The following is a 20088-nucleotide window of genomic DNA, read 5'->3' as shown; positions in this document are numbered from 1 at the left end:
AAACCCAAGGCAAAACACCCTCATAACCCTTGAAATTGTAGGTTAGAAGGAGATGTCTCAGCACAACTAGACAAGCTGGTGGATCTTCTATTGATACAGTAGGAACAAGAATCTGTACCTTGTACAATTAGTGTCATGGAACACAATCATACTGTAAAGTCTAAACCTTGTTTTCTTTTTTAAAAAAAAGTTTCTAACAGGTGTGAGTAAAACGTTGTATGCAATAATACAAGGGTGTCATCACAAACCTACAGACAGCTTAAAATAATAGCTTTGAAAGATGTGAACTATCCCCACTCACCTCATCCAGAGGTTAACTGTGATGCATGAGTTAAGTACAAATGGAAACAATGTTGTCTATCACCACCTGACCCAGTCACCCTTTCTGGACAGATCCCAGTCAACTGTGATTTTGATTCAACTGCTGAATCCCACGTGCTTCTAAGCCCCCTTGGTGTGGGCAAAACAAGATTCAAAAGCATCTGTGTCATATACATGATGAATTTCCCATCATAGCAGGCAAATTGTTTTGCAATTTATCAGAACAGGCAGCTCAAAAGGCCTTTTTATATGGAAATAATAAAACGTTACCTCATTTTTTTCTGGTTTGGCTGGTCCTTGATTCTGTGCTCCATTTATTGGCTCATTTTCTGGAACTGAACTCTGGCACACGGTCTCACTGCCAATGGAATGCTGCGGCTCCACAGGAGTATCACTTCTTTCAGTGATATGGAAAACCGAAGAGGTTATTTGAGAAATCTAATAGAAAATCCTCTAATAAGTAAAGAAATATATATTTATAGAATAAATCCTGAAATGATTATGTACAAGGCACTCCATTATATGAAGCCTAGAGATATTACTGGCAGAGCAGACAAAAATATCCCATTTTAACCTATTACACTAACAGCTGCTAGCCCTAAAATAGAGCTAATGTACTTTGTTCTCAGGTTTTTCCAAAAAGCCTTATATTTTGGAAGTCCCATTATGCTTTTATTTTCTATTTTTATGCCTTCCATGAAAGGCTGTCCATTCCTCCAACAATCCAAAATACCATCAACAAATTACTCAAGCTCTTTGTTAAATTTTCATATCTCTCCCACTTTTGAGGAACACTAATTAGATCTGTTGGCTTCTCCCACTGTTCCCTAAAATCCTGGGAGGGGAGGAAGCCTCCATTCATCACAAGGCACCTCCGCAACTGCCTCCCATTCTGTATATGACAATATTTCTTTAAGCTACATTTAAATGACATTCAACATTGGGAAGCTAGAAAATTCCTGTTTTAGCTATATAGGAAAAAGAGTGCAACTAAAATCTGTTCCCACTTAATGTTGTGCTTTATAGGGACTTACAAAATTAGGGTAAGAGAAGTATTTCCATCTGGAATTATTTTGGAAAACATTTCAGTAGCCAGTAAATATGCAAAATACATTAGAAAATGTTTGACTCTTTAAAGAGTACTCTGACCTCACAAAATTACAAATACTTAATGGTTTGGAGCAGTGATTTGTTGAAATGATTTTTGAGTTACTGGTGCATTTGTGCATTAGCAAAAACAATTTAATCTGATTAACAGACATTTAAGGATCTTTCTTTTGTCTACTGAACACAAGAGGAAATATCTTCTTTGCAGGTTAGGAGAGAACGGTAAGATAAGGGGTGCTGAGCTCTTGTGAAAAACGCCAAAAGCTCCCATTCTCAAAAATCTGGTCAGTTAGTTTAGGTACCTAAATGGAAGCTGAACTCTTGAAAAAATCTAACCTCAACTGGGGGTTCGGAGCATTTTTTAAAGTCTGGTCCTCAGCCTACTTCCAGCTTTCATGAGGTACGATAACTATATTAAATAAAAAAATAAAAGATTTTCATATTACTTGTCCGTTACTTTTTACATCAAATCAAAAGCCTGATCCTTCAAATCCCTGTACAAAGTGTTTGCAAAATAGTACAAAGATAACTCACGCTAATTATTGTGATTTATAGCCTAGAAGTATAATTCACATAATAAATTCATTAAGTATAGAATCAATGACAGTAGCATATTAAAACAGAAAAATAAATCAAGTTATTCAAGTATGAAATCCTTAATAAAGTATTTCACATTCTAGGACCAGTTTTAAAACATAGGGATATGGCAGATGCCCAAATGCCAACCTTTAGATATACAGGTGACCATACTTGGAAAAGTATTCAAATTTTTCTAAGGTTACTTCTACACTACACACTGCTGGTGGTGGCAGGTAGGCTATATGTAGCTACATGCAGCAGTAAAAAGCAGGTTGCATCCACACAGTGGTGTGTAGCTACACGTCACTGAAAGGCTATGGCAGGGGAGAGGCAGTGGGGAGAAGTTTCAGCAGCTCCCTGATGGCAAGCATTTCACTGAGTCCAGGAAAAGCTCTGGCAGGGATCGGCAGTGGGGAAAGGCTCAGCCTTTCCCCACTGCCGGAGCCTTTTCCTATGGCAGGGGAAGGCTCCAGCAGTGCGAAGGGAACGCAGCCTTTCCCTGTTCTACTCGCCTAAGTCATACCTCACCATCTACACTGCTTTTTATCCCCATGCTAGAGGGGCGATCAGAGTATGTACTCTGCATGCAGCTGAAAGAAGTGTGCACTATAGACATACTCTAAATGTCTTAAACAGGTTTACTGTGCAAGTTATAAGAGCACTAAGTATATAAAATTTAGAGTTCATAAGCCATAAACCCTGATTTTAATAAGGATTAGAAAGGAAAAAGTTTAATATCATGAAGGTACGGGGGGGGGGAGGGGAGAAGCAAGTTTCCATAAGAGTTTTAATTCTTAATATGAGAAAAATCAGTTTTGCATACTACTGTGTACTAACACAAGGTATTAATTAACTCCTATAGCCATCAAAACCTGATTAGCTAGAATTTAAATAGAAATATAGGGAAGCAAATCTGAAAGTCTTGCTGAGATTTTGTCCGAAGATCAATTAGGTACACTATATCTAAGTGCAACTGTGGTTATAGTTGCACAAGTCTCTAATATTGGTGAAATTTTTTTCAGGCTCTGCTCCTGCAGATTTACACATGGGCACAGTTCCAGTGACTTCAGTGAGATTACTCATGAATACGAAGTTTAACGTTTACTTAATTCTTTGCAGGATCAGGATCTAAATTTGAAATAATAGTTGGTGTGGTATAGTGCCATTCTGTGGGCATTCCATTTATCTACAAGGAAGTGTGGAGACAGGGTTATTACACAGGTCAGAGAAAAGAAACAGAGTTTAGGAATTCTCCAAGACAGACACTGAATCTAGTTTTATTTGCTACATTGCTGACGTAATCATTTAAAAAAAATTCACAGAAACCTCAGAATTTCTGCTTCTTCAAGAATACAAAGAGTTGGAATGCTGTTATTTACAGTTTGATAAAAGGAATTCAGAATATTTTAAATCAACCACTGAAATATTTTACACTGCCAATGCATGCCACTATATACCTACATACTTAGTAAGTTCCAATAAGAACTTCAGTAACTAGAATCTAGTGTATTAGATTTAGATTTAAGGTATTAGATTTAAGCCAGAACTTCATCTTTCTGCTACATTTTGGGTAAACTATAGATGGGCTTGAATAAAAGTGTCAGATTTGAACAACCCTGAACTTTGGGGAAGACTGAATTAAACTCTTTTGGGTCTCATACCCATTTTTAGTTTAAAAGTCAAATTTTCTTAGGGGCTTGAGGAGAGAAAAAAGAAACAGTTTGAACTGCAATAGGGTTTACACATCCAACTTTAATTACCATTCATGTAAGTCACAAGTGCACCTGGAAGAACATATGTTTAACATGGTCAGTTACCCTTCAGTATTAACAACTCTCTCTCAAAAAAAATGTGGAGTTAAATGAAACTTACCGCTCAGGTGACTCTTCATAAATGCTATGGCAATCTGTATTTTCAAGCATGAGACTTCTGCTAAGATTCTGCACTCCTGGGTAATGGAAATTGGCAAAGGAGTGTGACATTGGAGAGGTTTTATTACCAAGGTCTGTGATTCGCTTATCATGATTCGTTAATCCACATGACAGCCCATCTAAGGCAGGGTTTAAGGAACGAGTCATGTAAGCATCAGCTGACTGAGGCCGTCTCATTGGGGATGATGGATAAGGAGAAAGTTTGCTGATAAGAGGTGTCAAAAGATCAGCATATGCAGCTTTTGTGGGCTTCAAGAGTTTATCAACATGAATATTAAGCATCTTTTGTTCAAAAGCACAAGAGAAAACAGAAGCTGGCAGATTCTGAAGCCATGACAATAAACTCAGGTCCAAGTCATCACATCCATTACCACATAAAAGATCAATGCCAAGCAATACTTCACTCTCTGTAATTTCTTCTCCTGTTGCTTTACTCTGACAGAATTCCACACAACATTCATAAAGCAATCCCTTCATTATGAGCTGAAATAAACGATTATTACTTGCTTTGAAACCAGCCTCACTCAGTTTCCTGTCGGCAGGAATAAACTCCGCAACCATTATGCAAGCTTCTTCGAAACAGTGAACTCGAGCAGTGCTAGGGTTCCAGTCTTTGAATTCTGCATGGTTGGTCAGACGGGGCAATGTGAGTAACAAACACAGTTTACTATAGTCTTCTTTAGAAGGACAGTATTCTTCCAGAGCATGTAGGCACTGTACAGCCTCTTGCATTGTAAACTCCAGCTATAGAAGAAATATTAAATACAAACAGGACACAGTTGACTTTAAAGTTACCAATTTATTCTTCACAAGCAGAGTTAGCTGCATTAGAACATGCAATAGGATTTCCCTCATTTTTCCTTTGTTGTTACTATTGTTTTCATTTTAATTAAATTAGCGTACACGGAGTCTGCAACAGCTTTCATGTCAGCAGTTCTAAGACCAAATTCTTCTTAAGGGACTCCAATTTCAAATCAATACAATGAAGGTCATGCTGATGTGGCTGTTTTCACAGAAGCCACTACATGTTTTAAGGTCTCAGAAGTTTAATATCTATAGTTAAACATATTTGCTACAACTGTAGGCTGAGAAGGCATTTCCACTTTAGGAGTCGGATTCTCTTTTCAGAGCCATAAAGAGGAGAAACTCCATTTAAGTTAAAAGTATCAAACTGGTGTAAGAGAATCAAGTCCTAAGTTTCTGTAATTTTCAGTCACTGGAAACTGAAAAGTTACTTTTTGTGTTGAAGTTTTTCATGCTTATTCTCAGACTATACGTGATGTGTGTGTGTGTAAAAACAAGCGATGAAAATCTCCACAGCTCTTTGCAGATCACATATTCAAATACACACAGATGTGTTTGATAGAATTTGTTAAAAATTAAAAAAAGAAGGTAAGCTTAAATGCAATACTAAAATTGAGATGTTGGTGGAAATTTCAAAGTTTTTCCATTTTCTGCAGCTAACTGTCCCTCCTTACATGTGCATTATGATGACCTTTCATTAACCTATCATACAACAATATTCAGCATGTAAAATATCAAGAAATTGCACCTTTTTCTATAGTGTTCTCCAGTAAGATTATGTAAATACTATGACTAGAGTGCTATATGTTTTAACTACGTCCTTCTTCTAACCTTAAATGTTGAACTTTTTACTTCTCTCTGCATGCGGTCAGGTAAAGACCCTGCCGTAGAATATATGGCAATGGGACAGAGAATTAAAGTCACCACAGCAATGTTAATTTTTTATTTGAGTAATTAATATTTTTGTTTGAAATGTATTTTTATGTAAAAGTTTTATAATGCTTTTGTAGTTGTAATTTAATGTTCATATATGAGCAATATAAAGTAAAATACTTTACAATGAATAAGCCTACAGCCTATAAGCCTTATCATGCTACAGCTCTGGTTACCATTTAAAACCTTTTGCACACTAAAAACCTTATTCATAACTCCTCCTCCCTGCTTTTCACACATTCAATGAACCCAATCCTCTGTGACATCATTTATTCTCTACTAGCAAAGGAACATTGAACAGCATTGCATCTTTGTCTATAAAAGCTGCCATAGGCAAAATGCACTGAAGAATTTAAATTGCACACTAACATCTGAACGATCAATTTAAGCTTGAAATTGGAAGTTTAATTCACAGGTTCAGGTTCTATAACACTTCAAAAATATTAATCAAAGTTTCCTCTTTTAGGAGATAATGAAAACAAATAAATATATTTAGGGAGCCTAATAAGATTATTAAATATATTTACATATTCCAAGTTGTCATTCTAAAACAGAATGCTAGATGGTCCACTGGGCAGAGGTAAAAACTAACCTTTCACCTCTGAAGTCCTCTGTTAGGTCATAAGCATACACTAATTTAGAGGTTTCGGTTTAGTTTTGATATTTGCTCACATCATGTAAACACTGCACTGTTTGGCACCACTGGATCAAGTAATGGCAAGGGCATTTTACGGCCAATTTGAAGTGCACAGTTAGAATTACATGGGCAAAAACTGCCCAGAATCTATCCAATACTATTCCCAACTGTAGTCCTTCACTTTCAGAAAAGGTTGGTAGTTCTTATGTAATACGTGAGAACTTTTAGCTAAACAAATGACTACCATAAGCCTCCCGGAACAACAATACTGTACTATGGACTTCCATAGTGTCTAATCAATAAGAGGATTTTAAAGCATTTAATTAATGTAGCCAAGTATAAAATCTTACGTGCTGAGGCTCATCTTCTGCTGACATTGCATTGTTCACACATAAGGCTTCTAAAAATTTCTGCTTCAGTATAATATAGCGAAACCTGCACAAAAGAAGTGAAGAATAAGACACTAAAGATCTTAAAGCAGTAGCTAAGTAGTACATTCCACAGATAACTACAGTGCAAAGTTTTTGCTCTCAAAATGTAACAAGCCAGGCAATAAAATAATTGGTTCTTTTCAGAAAAGATGTCTTTTTCCAATGATTTACTTCCAGAAATATTACATGTTAAAATAATTGCTGGTTCATAAGAGAAAGATACACAGCCAGTATCCTCCTTTCTTGAATACCTGGGTTACTCTGATGTGATCTTAAAGAAAATAAATTTTAATTTTTTAAAATCGAGCACAATTCTTATAATATAAAGCATTTTAACCAGGCCAAGACACGTTACAGAATACTTTAAAGTCTGTAGTAAGTTCTAAAATACTTTCAAATAATTTTATACTGGATGTATAGATTGAAAAAAATCTATTAAGCCATACAACTGAAATTGTAAACTATTGTTCTCAGATTCAGTAGTTACAGTTTATTTTTCTAAAGACTTGAAAAAGTCTTATTCCAGAGATTTTCCACCTTGCCACATGACTTACGATGCTACTACCTCAAAGTTCATAATTTTACCTTTTCTTGTCAAATTTTTCCATACACTCAAGAGGCTGAATGAACTGAAGAACCTCATCCCACTGTCCATCAAGGATCAACTGTCTATACAAAAAGAAAGCCACTCATTAAATTTAGCTGGACATTTTTTACTTAACATTTTTACAAATGTAATTTACATATAGCTTGACGTACAGCTGATCAGCGAGCTTTGTAAAGTTAATGCTTTGCAAAGCAGACAAGATCGGATTTAAACAGAGATAAACGTAAAACCTAAATCCTTTCTCAATACTATCTTTGTAGCTACATACTCTAACACCAAGAGGACAAATGGTAGATATGTATGTATTTGTTAAGAAGTACAAGACTCTCTCTTCAGGTATCTGCTGCTTTTTATGTTTTTAGGGATTTCTTCCAAGATGCTTCATTCTTTCTCCACAAGTGAGATTTTAAAAGTCACCATACAAAACATGATTGAAGACATCCTGAAAAACACTGGAAATAAGCCTAAAAGAATTAACTGCCTACAGGGGTTGTGTGTAAACAGAGCAGTTGTGCAGCAGGGCTCCGCATCTGCTTACAGTATTTATAGTAAAAAGAAAAGGAGTACTTGTGGCACCTTAGAGACTAACCAATTTATTTGAGCATGAGCTTTCGTGAGCCACAGCTCACTTCATCAGATGAAGTGAGCTGTGGCTCACGAAAGCTCATGCTCAAATAAATTGGTTAGTCTCTAAGGTGCCACAAGTACTCCTTTTCTTTTTGCGAATACAGACTAACACGGCTGTTCCTCTGAAACCAGTATTTATAGTATAGCACAATCAACTTTTCTATTGTGCTAGGCCCTGTACAAATACAAAGTGGACACAGTCCCAATGCTAGGGAGCAACGTATAAGGGAAGCATTTGTGAGAAAGCTCAGTTGGATCCGGTGGCTCAAAACTCCCAGGCAAGCAGAAGAGCCACTACTCCATCCAATAAGCTGGAATAGCAGGCAGGGCTGCATTTCAGCCTCATCCCCTGTTGGGTGGGTAAATACCATTTCTTCATGCCCTCACAGTGTTTTCCTCAGAAAGCCTATTAACTTTGGTAGGGAGAGGAAAATTTCACCTTAATGAATACTTCTGCTATCACTAAGAACACACCCAAATTAAGGATGAAGAACCTCAATCCAGAATTTGTCAATTTACGTACCTATTTTTCATTATGCTTACTCAGCTTTAGCAGTATGTGCCAAAAACCCACAAGAACATCGTAATTGGGGGTGGGCAGGAAATGTTGTTAAGCAGATTTTAAAGATCACATTTAATGTTATTTAAATATAGTTGTATAAATAGTTTCCTATGCTTCCGGTAAGCTGTAAAATCCCTTAGTACGTATATTATAAATCTCATTTGTGCTTAATGGTTTCATCATGCAAATACCTATTTAGTAAATGTGAGATATTAGAAGTCTATTTATTGTGCCTCAACAGTAGCCACTTTTCCAACTGGAGGGTAATACTATGGGAATGGTGACAGCCTCAAAAGGAGTGCTAGAAGTATAACTACAATACTGGTGAGGGCTGGTCTACACTAGGAAGTTTTACTAGAAAAACTTGCCTTTTTGTCAGCATGGCAAAACTCCCAACTTAATCATCACAAATGTTAGGTCTATACTAAAACTGGTAGTCAGCCCTATATTAAGTTTTAGCCTGAGGGAAGCTGCTCAAGAGCAAGGCTGGAATATCTGTTCAGCTACAGATGAAAAAAAGAGCCCCATTGGTCCAAGTCCAAACTACCAACATCCCCAACCTCACCCTCTCCCTTCCCCCTCACCAACCAAAACAAACAAAAACTCCTCCCTGTATGAACTTCTTCCCTACATCTGTTGTAGGGTTTAGTAACCTATCTTCATACTTGTAGTCACCCAGGTCCTTTCAGTAAACATTTTGCTGTACAACATATGCCATCAACCCTGTAGAGTCCATTTCCACAGTTTGATGTTAGAGAAAATCTGAGCATCTTTTTGAAAGGCAGATGACATCTTCTGGAAAACATTTGATTTAGAGACCAAGTCAATCACAGGGTTAGAAGGGACTGCAAAGGTCATCCAGTCTACCGCCCTGCCAAGATTCAGGATTTGTTGTGTCTAAACCATCCACGACAGATGCTCAGACAGTTACCAGAATATTTTATCAAAATATTTTTTGACATTTTTCATGAGTGTCTCAGGATGTTTTGAAAGCCGACCGACATCCTAAGTGCTTAAATGCTACACATAGGACAATTCACAATGGAGAAGCAATACCTGAAGAGAGAAAATGGTTATGGCAAAAATGACTCAATGCTTTTCATGGCAGTCAGCAATCAATTGGTTTGGCTAGTGAACACACGGCCAGCAGATATTAAGTTAGTTTCTATTGTACTAATTATATAATAATTTCTACCTCAGAAAAAGCATGTCATCTGAGAACAGGCCATTAATGACTCCACTTTCTTTCTCAAGAGCCAGCATACTGATATGAAGTTTCTTCGAGTTCAGGAAATCTAAGATTAGTTTAATTATTTCAACTTCTTTTACATTCACTGTTTCTTCAGCAGTCATGATGGTAGCCTAGAGAGAAAAAACAAAGTAAGTAATATGGTCAATATCTTGTCTTATGCCTTGTCATCAAATGCTGTTGACCAGAGATTGCAAATAAATGTTTGTTTTGACAATACTGAATATTGTAGTATTCCAAAATTGGTTAGTGGAATTTAGAAAATCAATCTCATGCATTTGAGCATGCAGCCATAACTCCGACTTGATCCTGAAACTGTGACTACCCATTTGTACCCTGAGTTCATGAAGTGGACCACTGAAATGAGCTGATCAAGAAGTTTTCAACTATATTTTTACCCTGGAATAAAATTTCCATTTGCAAGACTGCAGTCTCTTTCTCTCAGAAAAGGAAATACAAGATAACAGAATAGTATTGAGTATTTAAGGTATGCATGAGATACTTGTAAGATTTTATAATTATACAAAAGATACATGAAGAACAATTTTATGAGAGATAAGAAGCACTATCTTGATTTGTTTTGCCATTCTGAAACAGTACATGGTAAGTAAGCCAGGACTTTCCATCCTTACTTTGTAAGGAGGCCTATTTCCATTGCAATGTTTTATGGGGAATCTAAATGTCAAACTTGACTCAACATATTTTACTGGGGTTTCCTCCAATATGTCAAGACCCCTCCACAGAAGCATGGGCAAGCAAAGGCATACATCTCTATTTGGAAATCTGGGATAGCTTCCTAGTTCACTGGCTCATTCCTGCAAGATGTTAATGCCTCAACTCTCTGATATCAGTTAGGGGTGAGGGTGCACAACATCTTGGAAACTCTACTCTAGAGCAATGGCTCCCATACCATGTTCCACTGGGAACTTGCTGGTGGTCTGTAAAAAGCTTGCAGATCACACAGTACCATCTTTTCAGGAGCTCTTCATTGCAAAGAGGAGCCCAGGGTGAGCTGTAAGGGTATTTCTACATTGCAGTGGCAATGAACCTTCCAGCCTGAGGGGATCGAGCTAGAGTACTAAAAATAGCGACATGGACATTGCACCTCAGGTGCTCAAGCCCACGTGACCCGCTGGATCTCTGCCAAGTCTCTGCAAAAGCCTCAACATCCAGACTACTATTTTCAGTGTGCCATTAGCACAAGTCTATCTAATTAGGCTCGGAGGCTCACTCCCTGGTGTAGTATAGACCAGGGGTTCTCAAACTGTGGGTCATGACCCCAAAATGGGTTGCTGAGGCTGGTGTTAGACTTGCTTGGGCCCAGGGCTGAAGCCCAAGCCCCACCCACCCGGGGCTGAAGCTGAAGCCTGAGCCCCACCGCCCGGGGCTAAGGTTACATGCCCCCCAGTCAGGGCGGAAGCGTTTGGGCTTCAGCTTTGGCCCCCTCACCTGGGACGGCGGAGCTCAGGCGGGCTCAGTCTTTAGTCCCCCCTCCTGGGGTTGCACAGAAATTTTTGTTGCCAGAAGGGGGTCACTGTGCAATGAAGTTTGAGAACCACTGGTATAGACATACCCTAAAAGCAGCTGGCAACAAGAGAGGAAAGTGAAGCTATTCTCAAGGACTGGAGCCATCAGTAGGAAAGAATGTCCAGGAAAACAGGGGACAAGAGAGCCAGGTGGCTAGTCTGCAGAGGACAAGGGGATGATGAAGAGAAAAAGAAATATGAGTAAGGGAAGAAAAACAACCTCAGAGAGTAAAATGAAAAATGTTGTCTGAAGTAGGGAGAGTTGTACTTTTTTCTCATCATTTCAAGAATGACAAAAAATATATTAGGCATATCTAAAATATACACTTTTCTAATATTACTTTTCTACATAAGTAAGTAATTGCAACTGGGATGTTAAATGACTGCTAACGGGAAAGGATGCGGTTCCCAAGTCAACTTCAAGATGTGGTGCATACTCTAGCGGTCCTCCACTTAGGGGCAGGTAATTACTAATCTACTTCCAATTTGGAAAGTATTGAAAATAGTAATCAAAAAGCAAGAGACAGAAATAAAAAGAAGTTTGCCATATCAAGTTTAAATAATCAGTTTAGCTTGATTTTCCAGGTAAAATGTGTTATGAGGGATTAGTAAACAGATGAACTATTTACCAGGCACAGTCAACAGGAAAAATGAAAGAATAAATACTTGAATCTGAAAGTTCTCGTTGTTCACAGTAAACTTATGCTGCTGAATTCTAACAGATATGACAACTCAGACTTTTTTTTATATTATACCAGTTAAATCATAGTATTTTCCATATTCTTCCTTTAGCTGTATGCCAGTTTTCTTTAATTGTCCTCGTCCTCCCCCCAGAACACTTGACTGGAAAAATTATTCAGTTAGATCAGCCTTTTTTATTTTGGAGCAGTGTACATTTGGCTGTGCCACCTAGAATAGCCTGCCTTCTGTTAATATGACTAGTTTTAATTCATGTTTTAGTCACAGAAGGCTCTAGTCATCATTAAATATTCTAGTGGCTCCAATGGCAGGCACAACCATTATTTGGGCCTATGCTCTCAGCTGGCAAGTTTTTTTTTCTATTTAAGAGTCAGCTGGCTCACAGAACATTTTATGTAAATAATTACTCCTGGGAAAATTCTGCATCACTACATGTGCACAGAATTCATGTCCCCTGCAGATTTCTTTGCTTCCCCGCAGAAATATGACTTCTGACAGGGGAGCAAAGGAAAGCCACAAGAGCAGTCACACTCCCCTCTCTGGCAGCACAGGCAGGTCAGTTTGGGCACCTGAAGAAGCAAATAGGGACATAAATAACCACCAGGGGTGTGTGAAGGGGTGGTCAGTCATGCGTGAAAGAGAGAGAGAGACTCTGTCCCTCTCACTCACTATTGCGGCACGCTCGGCATGGAGGAGAAGGGCTTCTGGGTGTGTCTGAGGAGGTAGGTGTGGCACAGGCTGTTCCCTCAGGCAGAGCAGAACGTAGCAGCCTGCCCGCTTAGTGAATTGTTCCTATTCTCTTTGTGAATTCCCCCAGTAGTATAAAACAGATGTAAAAGTTTTAAGGCTCCTTTACATGGCCAGAGTGGTGTAAAGTGCTTTAGTGATTAGAACTGGTCTAAATTTTTGGACTGAAAAAATTTCTTATCAAAATTTGCTCCATGAACTGTTTATTACTGACCTTTCCGGTGATGGTCAGTAGCCAATATAAATTGTGAGTTTGGTTCCCCAGCCCTCACTTGCTCTTCAGTAGCCTATGATGTAACACTGAGCATATGGCTGGATATATCTGTGGACTAATAACTAGAAATAAAAGGTCAAACCTAGTTACATTATTATTAGGCAAGGGGGTTTGGGGATTTCCTTCAATGCTCCCCACTCCCATTCTCTATCCATTGTATTTTAATTTAAATAAATTACCTACATAATTGAAACCAGCATGATTATATTGTGATATTTTGACAAATAAAATATGCAGAATTTTAAAATATTGTGTGCAGAATTCCCCCTGGAATAAAATAATGAAAGGAAACAGAGTTGCACAGTTTTGTGTTTACTTCAAAAAGCTGTTGAATGGTGAGATGTCATTCCCTCCCTAATGCTGACAGATGCTCTTCTTTCATCCTTATCCTAATTCTCTTTCTACAACTGGGAAAGGGGTTTTTTTGGTCCTAGAAGATAATCCAGTCATATCTTTAAGAGGGAAGGAGGAAACTAACAACCGTATCAGAACATATACTGTAATACTGAAGTGTCAACACCTTAATCCCCAACCTCATCTTCCGAGGTAGGTCTCTAGACTTCAGATTTGCCTTTTACTATGTTTTATGATATTAGGGCTTTTATTGAACTTCAAGTAATTTCCTAGCAGACAGGTAAAACTAGTACCCAACCTTAAAATGAATCTCTTTAGTAGGATATTACTAGTACAGTTCATGCAGAATAAGACCTCCAACTGAGCAATGGAACATTTAGCTTGGACTTTTGTTTGGATTGGATGGCACCACAGATCAAAGCTAAATAGGAGTACAGGCTCTACATGCCTTCCACAATTGCATTAAAGTTAAATATTTACACACCTTACTGATGCAGAAACCAATGTGATATACAATACCATTCTTGGAAGTACAATTACATTAAGTGAAAGATCTAACAGCTGTGACAGTAAAAGAAGTTATCAGCACAAAAGACAACCACCACGTCTTTAAACCAGGAACAGTCCTGCTTCTGCAAACTTATTCTAGGAGAATTCTATGGCACTGCAACATGTAAAAGCAGCACTCATCTTCCACACAAGTAACTTCGATCTTTGAGCTGTAAATGCAGGTGTAAAGTTCTACAGCTATACAATTTTTTTAGATAGGGACTACAGAGGAATATTCATTCTGTATACCTTCAGAGGTAAGAGAACTAACAATTTCAGTGGACCAACAATAGCTGAGCCCCATTTTGCAAACAAAATTGTCACTGACAACAAAAACGCCACCATACAGTAATAAACTAAGCTACTACATGAGAAATTTACATCTTATTACAGTATGCAAAGAGAAAATCTGAGGTTTCATATAATCCTAGTCAGTACTTTAGAGTGTCAATGGTTTGGTAAGCGTTTGACACCAAAATAACTAAAATAAATTTATAATTAAAATAAATCAATCGTATCTGGAACTAAAATGAGGAGCTCAGAGTGTCTTCCTTTTGAGCCAGCTTCCACTGGAACCAAAACGAATTTTGCCAGTGACTTCAGTGGAAGCAGGATTAGGTCCAAAACAGTCCAGTCCTGCAAGAGGACAAGTATCATCTGTTTCCAGATTTCACGGTACTTTCTTCAAGAGTAGGTGTGTGCTCATTTAGCGTTCTTGCCAAATTCCAACATGGATAATTACATTTTGACTACTTACATTCTGCCTGCAATTGAAATAAAGGCCACTCAATACAATCCAGGACATCCTGAACAGCTTGCAGGACAGGTCCTAAAGACTGTTTATTGATTCATTATCAGTTATGGCAACATTTTTTGGGCCCCATTTTAAAAAAAACCCACTGTTGTGGGACATTGAATTTCTGACGAAAAGATGCACCATGCTGGGAATTCATTAACATGACTCTGAAGAGACTGACTGAAAATGCAGATGATAGGGATACTGCACAATTGCTAGTCCAATGGCAATGAGCCAGAATAAATGGGAGGTCTACTACAGAAAAAAATTTCATTTAATTGAAGGTTTTTAAGGATATCAAGAAAAAAAAACCCCTCAGATTTACTACACTCATATGCATTATACAGTCAAGTTATGCACTGGAACAATGAGCTGTAAAGTATGCAATATGAAAAATCCAGAAGTTTGCACACAGGATCTTGTGAAATGTGTGTTTATATATTAGTTTTTGAAAACATTATAGGTATTAAACACAGAGTAGCAGGAAAACTCATAGTTAGAGCTCAAGCTGCATCTTCAAACCATCCCCCTGTGACACTGTATTGCCAGCACATATGGCACATAACGTCACCAATGATCTGATCAAGCACTAATACTCAAGAATGACTGAGGGGCAGTGTTAGGTTTAAAATTCCTTTCTTTGCATTTATATCCCAAGCTTTCAGATTTCTGTGCTGGTTTTCCTTTAAAAAATGTAAAACAAAAAAACAAAAAGAGTATTATAAGTATTGGTAGGGCAACAGAATCAGGAAATATCTATTCTTGGGGGCATAATTTAAACTTAACATTCTACACAAGGTGTTTGCCGATAAATGGAATGATAACTCCAATTGTGCAAACTTGCATCTATGGCCTTTTAGTAGAGGTTACATAAAGAACTTTGTAAGGGAGTTTTAAAAACACCAGATTTGTTCACATTTTAGATAGCAATGCATTTCTAAAATAAAATGTTAGTGCCCTCAGATAATGATCAATGACTGAGGGGCAATCATACTGGGAATTTATTTAGACTTTTGAAAGTCTAAAATAATGGATGTTTGTACTAGTTCTAAGCAACAGTTATTAAGGGATAAATAGACAACTAAAGAGAACATATTCTTAATTTTGTTTTGTTTTTTTAAAGACAATATTCACCCCTTAATTTGTGTAAGATGTTTTAACTTCTGGCCTAAAAATATCTCTGCCATACTCCTTTTATATTTTTTCATCATATTACAAATATTCCCAGAGTCTCTTCATATATCTCTGTACACAGAAGAGCAAAATGCATTCAGAAGTCTAGTTTTCCTAACAGGTGTAAATAACAAGCTGTAAAACTATAAGCCTTTTAAAATGCAGACACTTCTGAAGAGACTCTCTCACAATAATAACCGTTGCAGCATAAACAACTTCACAGAAAAGAGCTCTGTAAGTAGTATTAAGGGAAAAAAAGAAAATAAAAAAAATAATAAAAAAGTGTTTATTTCTTGGTGTGAAATATTAGACACATTTTTATTCATTCATTCTAGAGTAACCTAGCCCCTGATTCTGCACTGATAATCTCCATGTGAGCATAGGAGTCTGTCCATGCAGAGAGTTCATTGCAGGATCTGGGCCCAAGTCATTAACTTGTGGATCCATTTTCACTCTGTCCTCAATTATTCTAAGATGCCCTAAACAAAAGAGGAAATATTTAAAAATTCATTCTACATTCTCTGAGCCAAGATTTTATCTGAATTAATCCCCATGAAATAGGGATATATAGGGTGAAAATCACTGGAAATCACTTAGCCCTTAGCAACAGTGTAATATAAAAATTCATACAAACTACATTACAACACAGGTACTACGATTTTAATTAAAAAAAAACAAACTTGTGTATAAGGAGGAATTATACAACGCATTTTCCCATACCTGGCCCCCAAATGAACAGCGTTAACTCAATGGCTCAACTTTTTTCCATTCCACTGATCAGTTGTTAAAATAAAGATTCTATCATGCACCATCCTCTCTCTCTTTCTCCACACCCCCATTGCTCAGCATCCAAGTGTTTCATATGGCAGACCACAAGGAGGTGCTCCAAGGCCCAGTTTAGAGAGACACAATATTACATACTTCATTAACATTTAAACTACTGTATTTGAAAACTGACTGGCAGATTTCCTTGCTTTTAATCAGTTTCTTTTACAACCTGAATGCTCTTTGTCTAGATTATACATGCACGTCACACAGAAAAGTGTATGATGGATGCCAAAAAAAAAAAAGAAGTGAAATTAAACCACACAATACTTGTATGTTGGTATAAAGAGGAAAAAGGAAACAATTTTTACTAAGAAAAATAATTGACAATCTAGCAACTAGCTAATGTGTTTTGACTAAGTAGTCGCTGGCACGCCACTTTTACACATCAGCATACTTCATTCGTTTTTTCTCATGTGTATTTAAGAGTATTTTCTCCTTTTTGCTACTCAAAACCCTGAAACAATAAAGTACAGGTACTTAATGATACAGCATCAAGATACAGAAAATATTTCCAGAATGTTTACTCAGAAGAACTAAGAACACGTAGGACTTCATAGTGAAATTACTGTACTTAAATATTAAGTCTTAATGCACCATATTTATACATCCCATTTGTCAGCAGTAAAGGCACAAAAGAAACAGCATCTCGTTTATGTAAACACAAGTATGCTAAGAGTCGACACATTTTTATGTCCAAGGCACCTAATTATAGGAGACTTGCCCTGTGACGCTACAACAAAGGGAAATCCGTACTTAGATGCCAGGATCACAACAGAGGAATCAGGCTAGAACCACACTGTCCCTTTGCTATTCACGGGGGAAATGAACCGGGGCTGCAGGCCACAGAACAGGAACACGCACCACATTTAGACTGGAGGATACCGGGGTGTGGGGCGGGGTAGGAGAGAATGCCAAGATGAATGGGCTTTCGCCAAACCAGCATCAAAGCAGCCAGGCTGTTGTCTCGCCTGGTCCCTTCAGCACCACCCTCCCCTCCACTGTCTAGCAGGAGACCTCCTCCCCTCCTCCCCATGATAGGGGGTCCTGTCATCCTCTGGGGCTTCTCCGCTCCAGAGCTCCCGCTGTCACACACACACCCAGACTCTCTTCTACCCCCCACCCTTTCTCTGACAGGCCCGCCGCCACCCCACCCCACCCCAGCTCCTGCTCCCACTCCCCTCCTCCCGCCCCTCCACGGTTTTCTCCCTCCCAGACACTCCCCTCCCCCGTTGCCTTCCATCACCCCATCTCGGGAGGTGCCAGCCTGGCCCCCGCAGGAAGGGGTCCCCAGCAGGCCGGGACTCTCCCTAGGCAGCCCGAGGCTGCTCCCCACGACGCCACCGGGGACCCACCTGAGGGGGGTCCGGGGGGCCCGGACGCACAGATACGCACGGAACGGATGGGAAGGACGCAAAATGGCGGCGGGTCCCTGGCCCAGGAATAAGGGGGTCCAGTTCAGCGTCTGCCCCGACCCTACGGCTCCGCTTCTGGCTGCTCCGGCTCCCTGACTGCGGTTGTCAAGCGGCTCCGCCAATCGGGGCCCGGCAGCGCTGCTCCTCAGGCCCCGCCCCGCGCCGGTGCGGGGTGACCGCGCAGCCGCTGGAATGGAAACGGGGAGGGGCGGCTGCTGCGTGGGGAGGGGACAGGGATGGAGGGGGCGGGGGGAGCCGGGTGCATCGGTTGCCTGCTCTCCTAGGAAGTTCTGAGGAGGGGCTGAGGCTGCTGGGCGCCCGCCTGGGGCCGTGACAGGAGCGTTGGGCGGGCCCCGGCCGGGACCCTCTGACACCCGCTGCTGGTCCGGACAGAACCGATGGGGAAGGCGGAAAGAAGCGGGCCCCGCTGCAGGCGGCTGCGGTGGGGAAGGAGCGTTACCTGCACCCGCGGGCCCCCCGGAGTACGGACGTTGCGGCTGGAAACACGAGCTCGCCTTGAAGGCAGCTGCGAAAACGGTTCACGTTTTAGGGCAACGCAGAAGGAAAAGTTCTTCTGAAGTGGTCACCCGGCCTGGAGCTGGGAGAGAGCTGTGCAGCCCCAGAAACTAACCCTGGCTAGCAGGGACGTATGCATGTTAATGAAGGAAACTCTGCCGGGTAAATTACTTAATGTGTCTGCCTAGGCTTCACCACCTTGTAAAAGATGGTTCATTTTCCTAAATGGTTTGCCATGGCTCTGCCTGGATTCTGCGCTGCTGCACAGTTCACCTGCTCCTGGCACACCGCAGAGCGTCTCTGTAGCACTGGTTGTCACCTTGAACATTTCCCATCCCTTGCATTAGTCTGGGTGTGCACCGACCGAGCAGGTTTAGCTGAGCCCAGACTTGTAGGTAGGAGTTGGAGACTAGTGTATCTGGAGGAGAGGCAGGTCTGCAGAGGTTTTGTGGCTAAGGTACTGGACTGGGGCTTAGGAACTCTGGATTCTGTTTTCAACTCTGCGATAGCTAGTAAGGGGTAGCTTTGGGCAAGTCAGTGTGTCTGTGCCTCACTTTCCCATCTGTAAAATGGTGATAAAAAAGAGTTTCCTGCTTTAGAGGGGTGTTGTATGAATAACTTCATTCATGTTTATGAGGTGCTCAGGTATGTGGTGAATCACATGGAAAAATATATAAATAACCTAGCAGCCAGGAACAAAAGATTCCTCCCATGTCAGACCCACTGCAATCAGCAAAGGGCAGGTGGACCACAAATAATGAGCTATCTTGCTCATAATTAAAAGTTGCTGGCACTTGGATTTGTTTTGATCTTCCTTGTAAAGTATCTTGTTATAAGACAAAGACCGGAAAGTGTCAAAAGGGGAGGGTATGATCAAAGCACAAGGCCTCTTAGCTAACTGTCCTTAAATATTCAATGAGTTGAACACCAGCCAGTCTGTGGGTGTAAATTGTTAGCAAAGCAGAGCAGTTTCTACGTAGAATACTGTGGTTTTTTTAATGTGTTGGCCTGGAGGCAGTGAACATCGGCAAAAATTAGGGCAGGGCCCATGGCATAAGCAAATTGCAATAAGGGATTGACAAGGAAGATAGATTTCAGGTCCAGTGACTGCCAGGAAAGCTCAACGTTATTAGACTATTTTATTTATTTATTTCTGTGCTGCATATCACCATAGTATTCTTTTTCACTGTCCACATATATAGAGTAAATATGTATACACTGATAGCATATGTATGCCTCCAAATACACATCATGAAAATCTAGTCTTTACTAGTTTTGAATGTATTTGCGTTGGGGATGAGTAAAGTATTGCCAGCTGCATGGTGAGTTCCTGGACCTCTCTGCCATCGCAGTAAGAGGTGGGGAATCACTTGGCTTTTCCAGAAAAGAACAATGCTCCCTACTACAATATGCATATGTAGGGTTG

The 20088-nt window shown here is 39.7% G+C and overlaps 1 protein-coding gene across 5 annotated transcripts in view; it reads right to left on the bottom strand.

The window, feature by feature from the left end:
* Positions 1 to 18307, bottom strand: part of WDR47 (WD repeat domain 47) — a 39764-nt gene extending 21457 nt beyond the window's left edge. For 2 of the 5 annotated variants that reach the window (XM_048859883.2, XM_048859887.2), the window contains exons 1-6: positions 18087 to 18305; positions 9735 to 9901; positions 7329 to 7412; positions 6663 to 6747; positions 3880 to 4682; positions 592 to 718 (exon numbers count right to left, since the gene is read on the bottom strand). In XM_048859883.2, coding sequence (XP_048715840.2) covers positions 592 to 718; positions 3880 to 4682; positions 6663 to 6747; positions 7329 to 7412; positions 9735 to 9892 — 1257 coding nt within the window. In that variant the 5' untranslated portion in view covers positions 9893 to 9901; positions 18087 to 18305. Of the gene's footprint in view, positions 1 to 591; positions 719 to 3879; positions 4683 to 6662; positions 6748 to 7328; positions 7413 to 9734; positions 9902 to 11361; positions 11474 to 18086 lie in introns of all 5 variants that reach the window. The other 3 variants (XM_048859884.2, XM_048859886.2, XM_048859888.2) reach the window with 3 other exon arrangements.
* Positions 18308 to 20088: the final 1781 nt, after the last annotated feature.

The sequence above is a fragment of the Caretta caretta genome, chromosome 8 (genome assembly GCF_965140235.1).
Source record: "Caretta caretta isolate rCarCar2 chromosome 8, rCarCar1.hap1, whole genome shotgun sequence".
NCBI classification, from domain to species: Eukaryota; Metazoa; Chordata; order Testudines; family Cheloniidae; genus Caretta; species Caretta caretta.
This window is presented reverse-complemented; position numbering and strand designations above follow the sequence as displayed.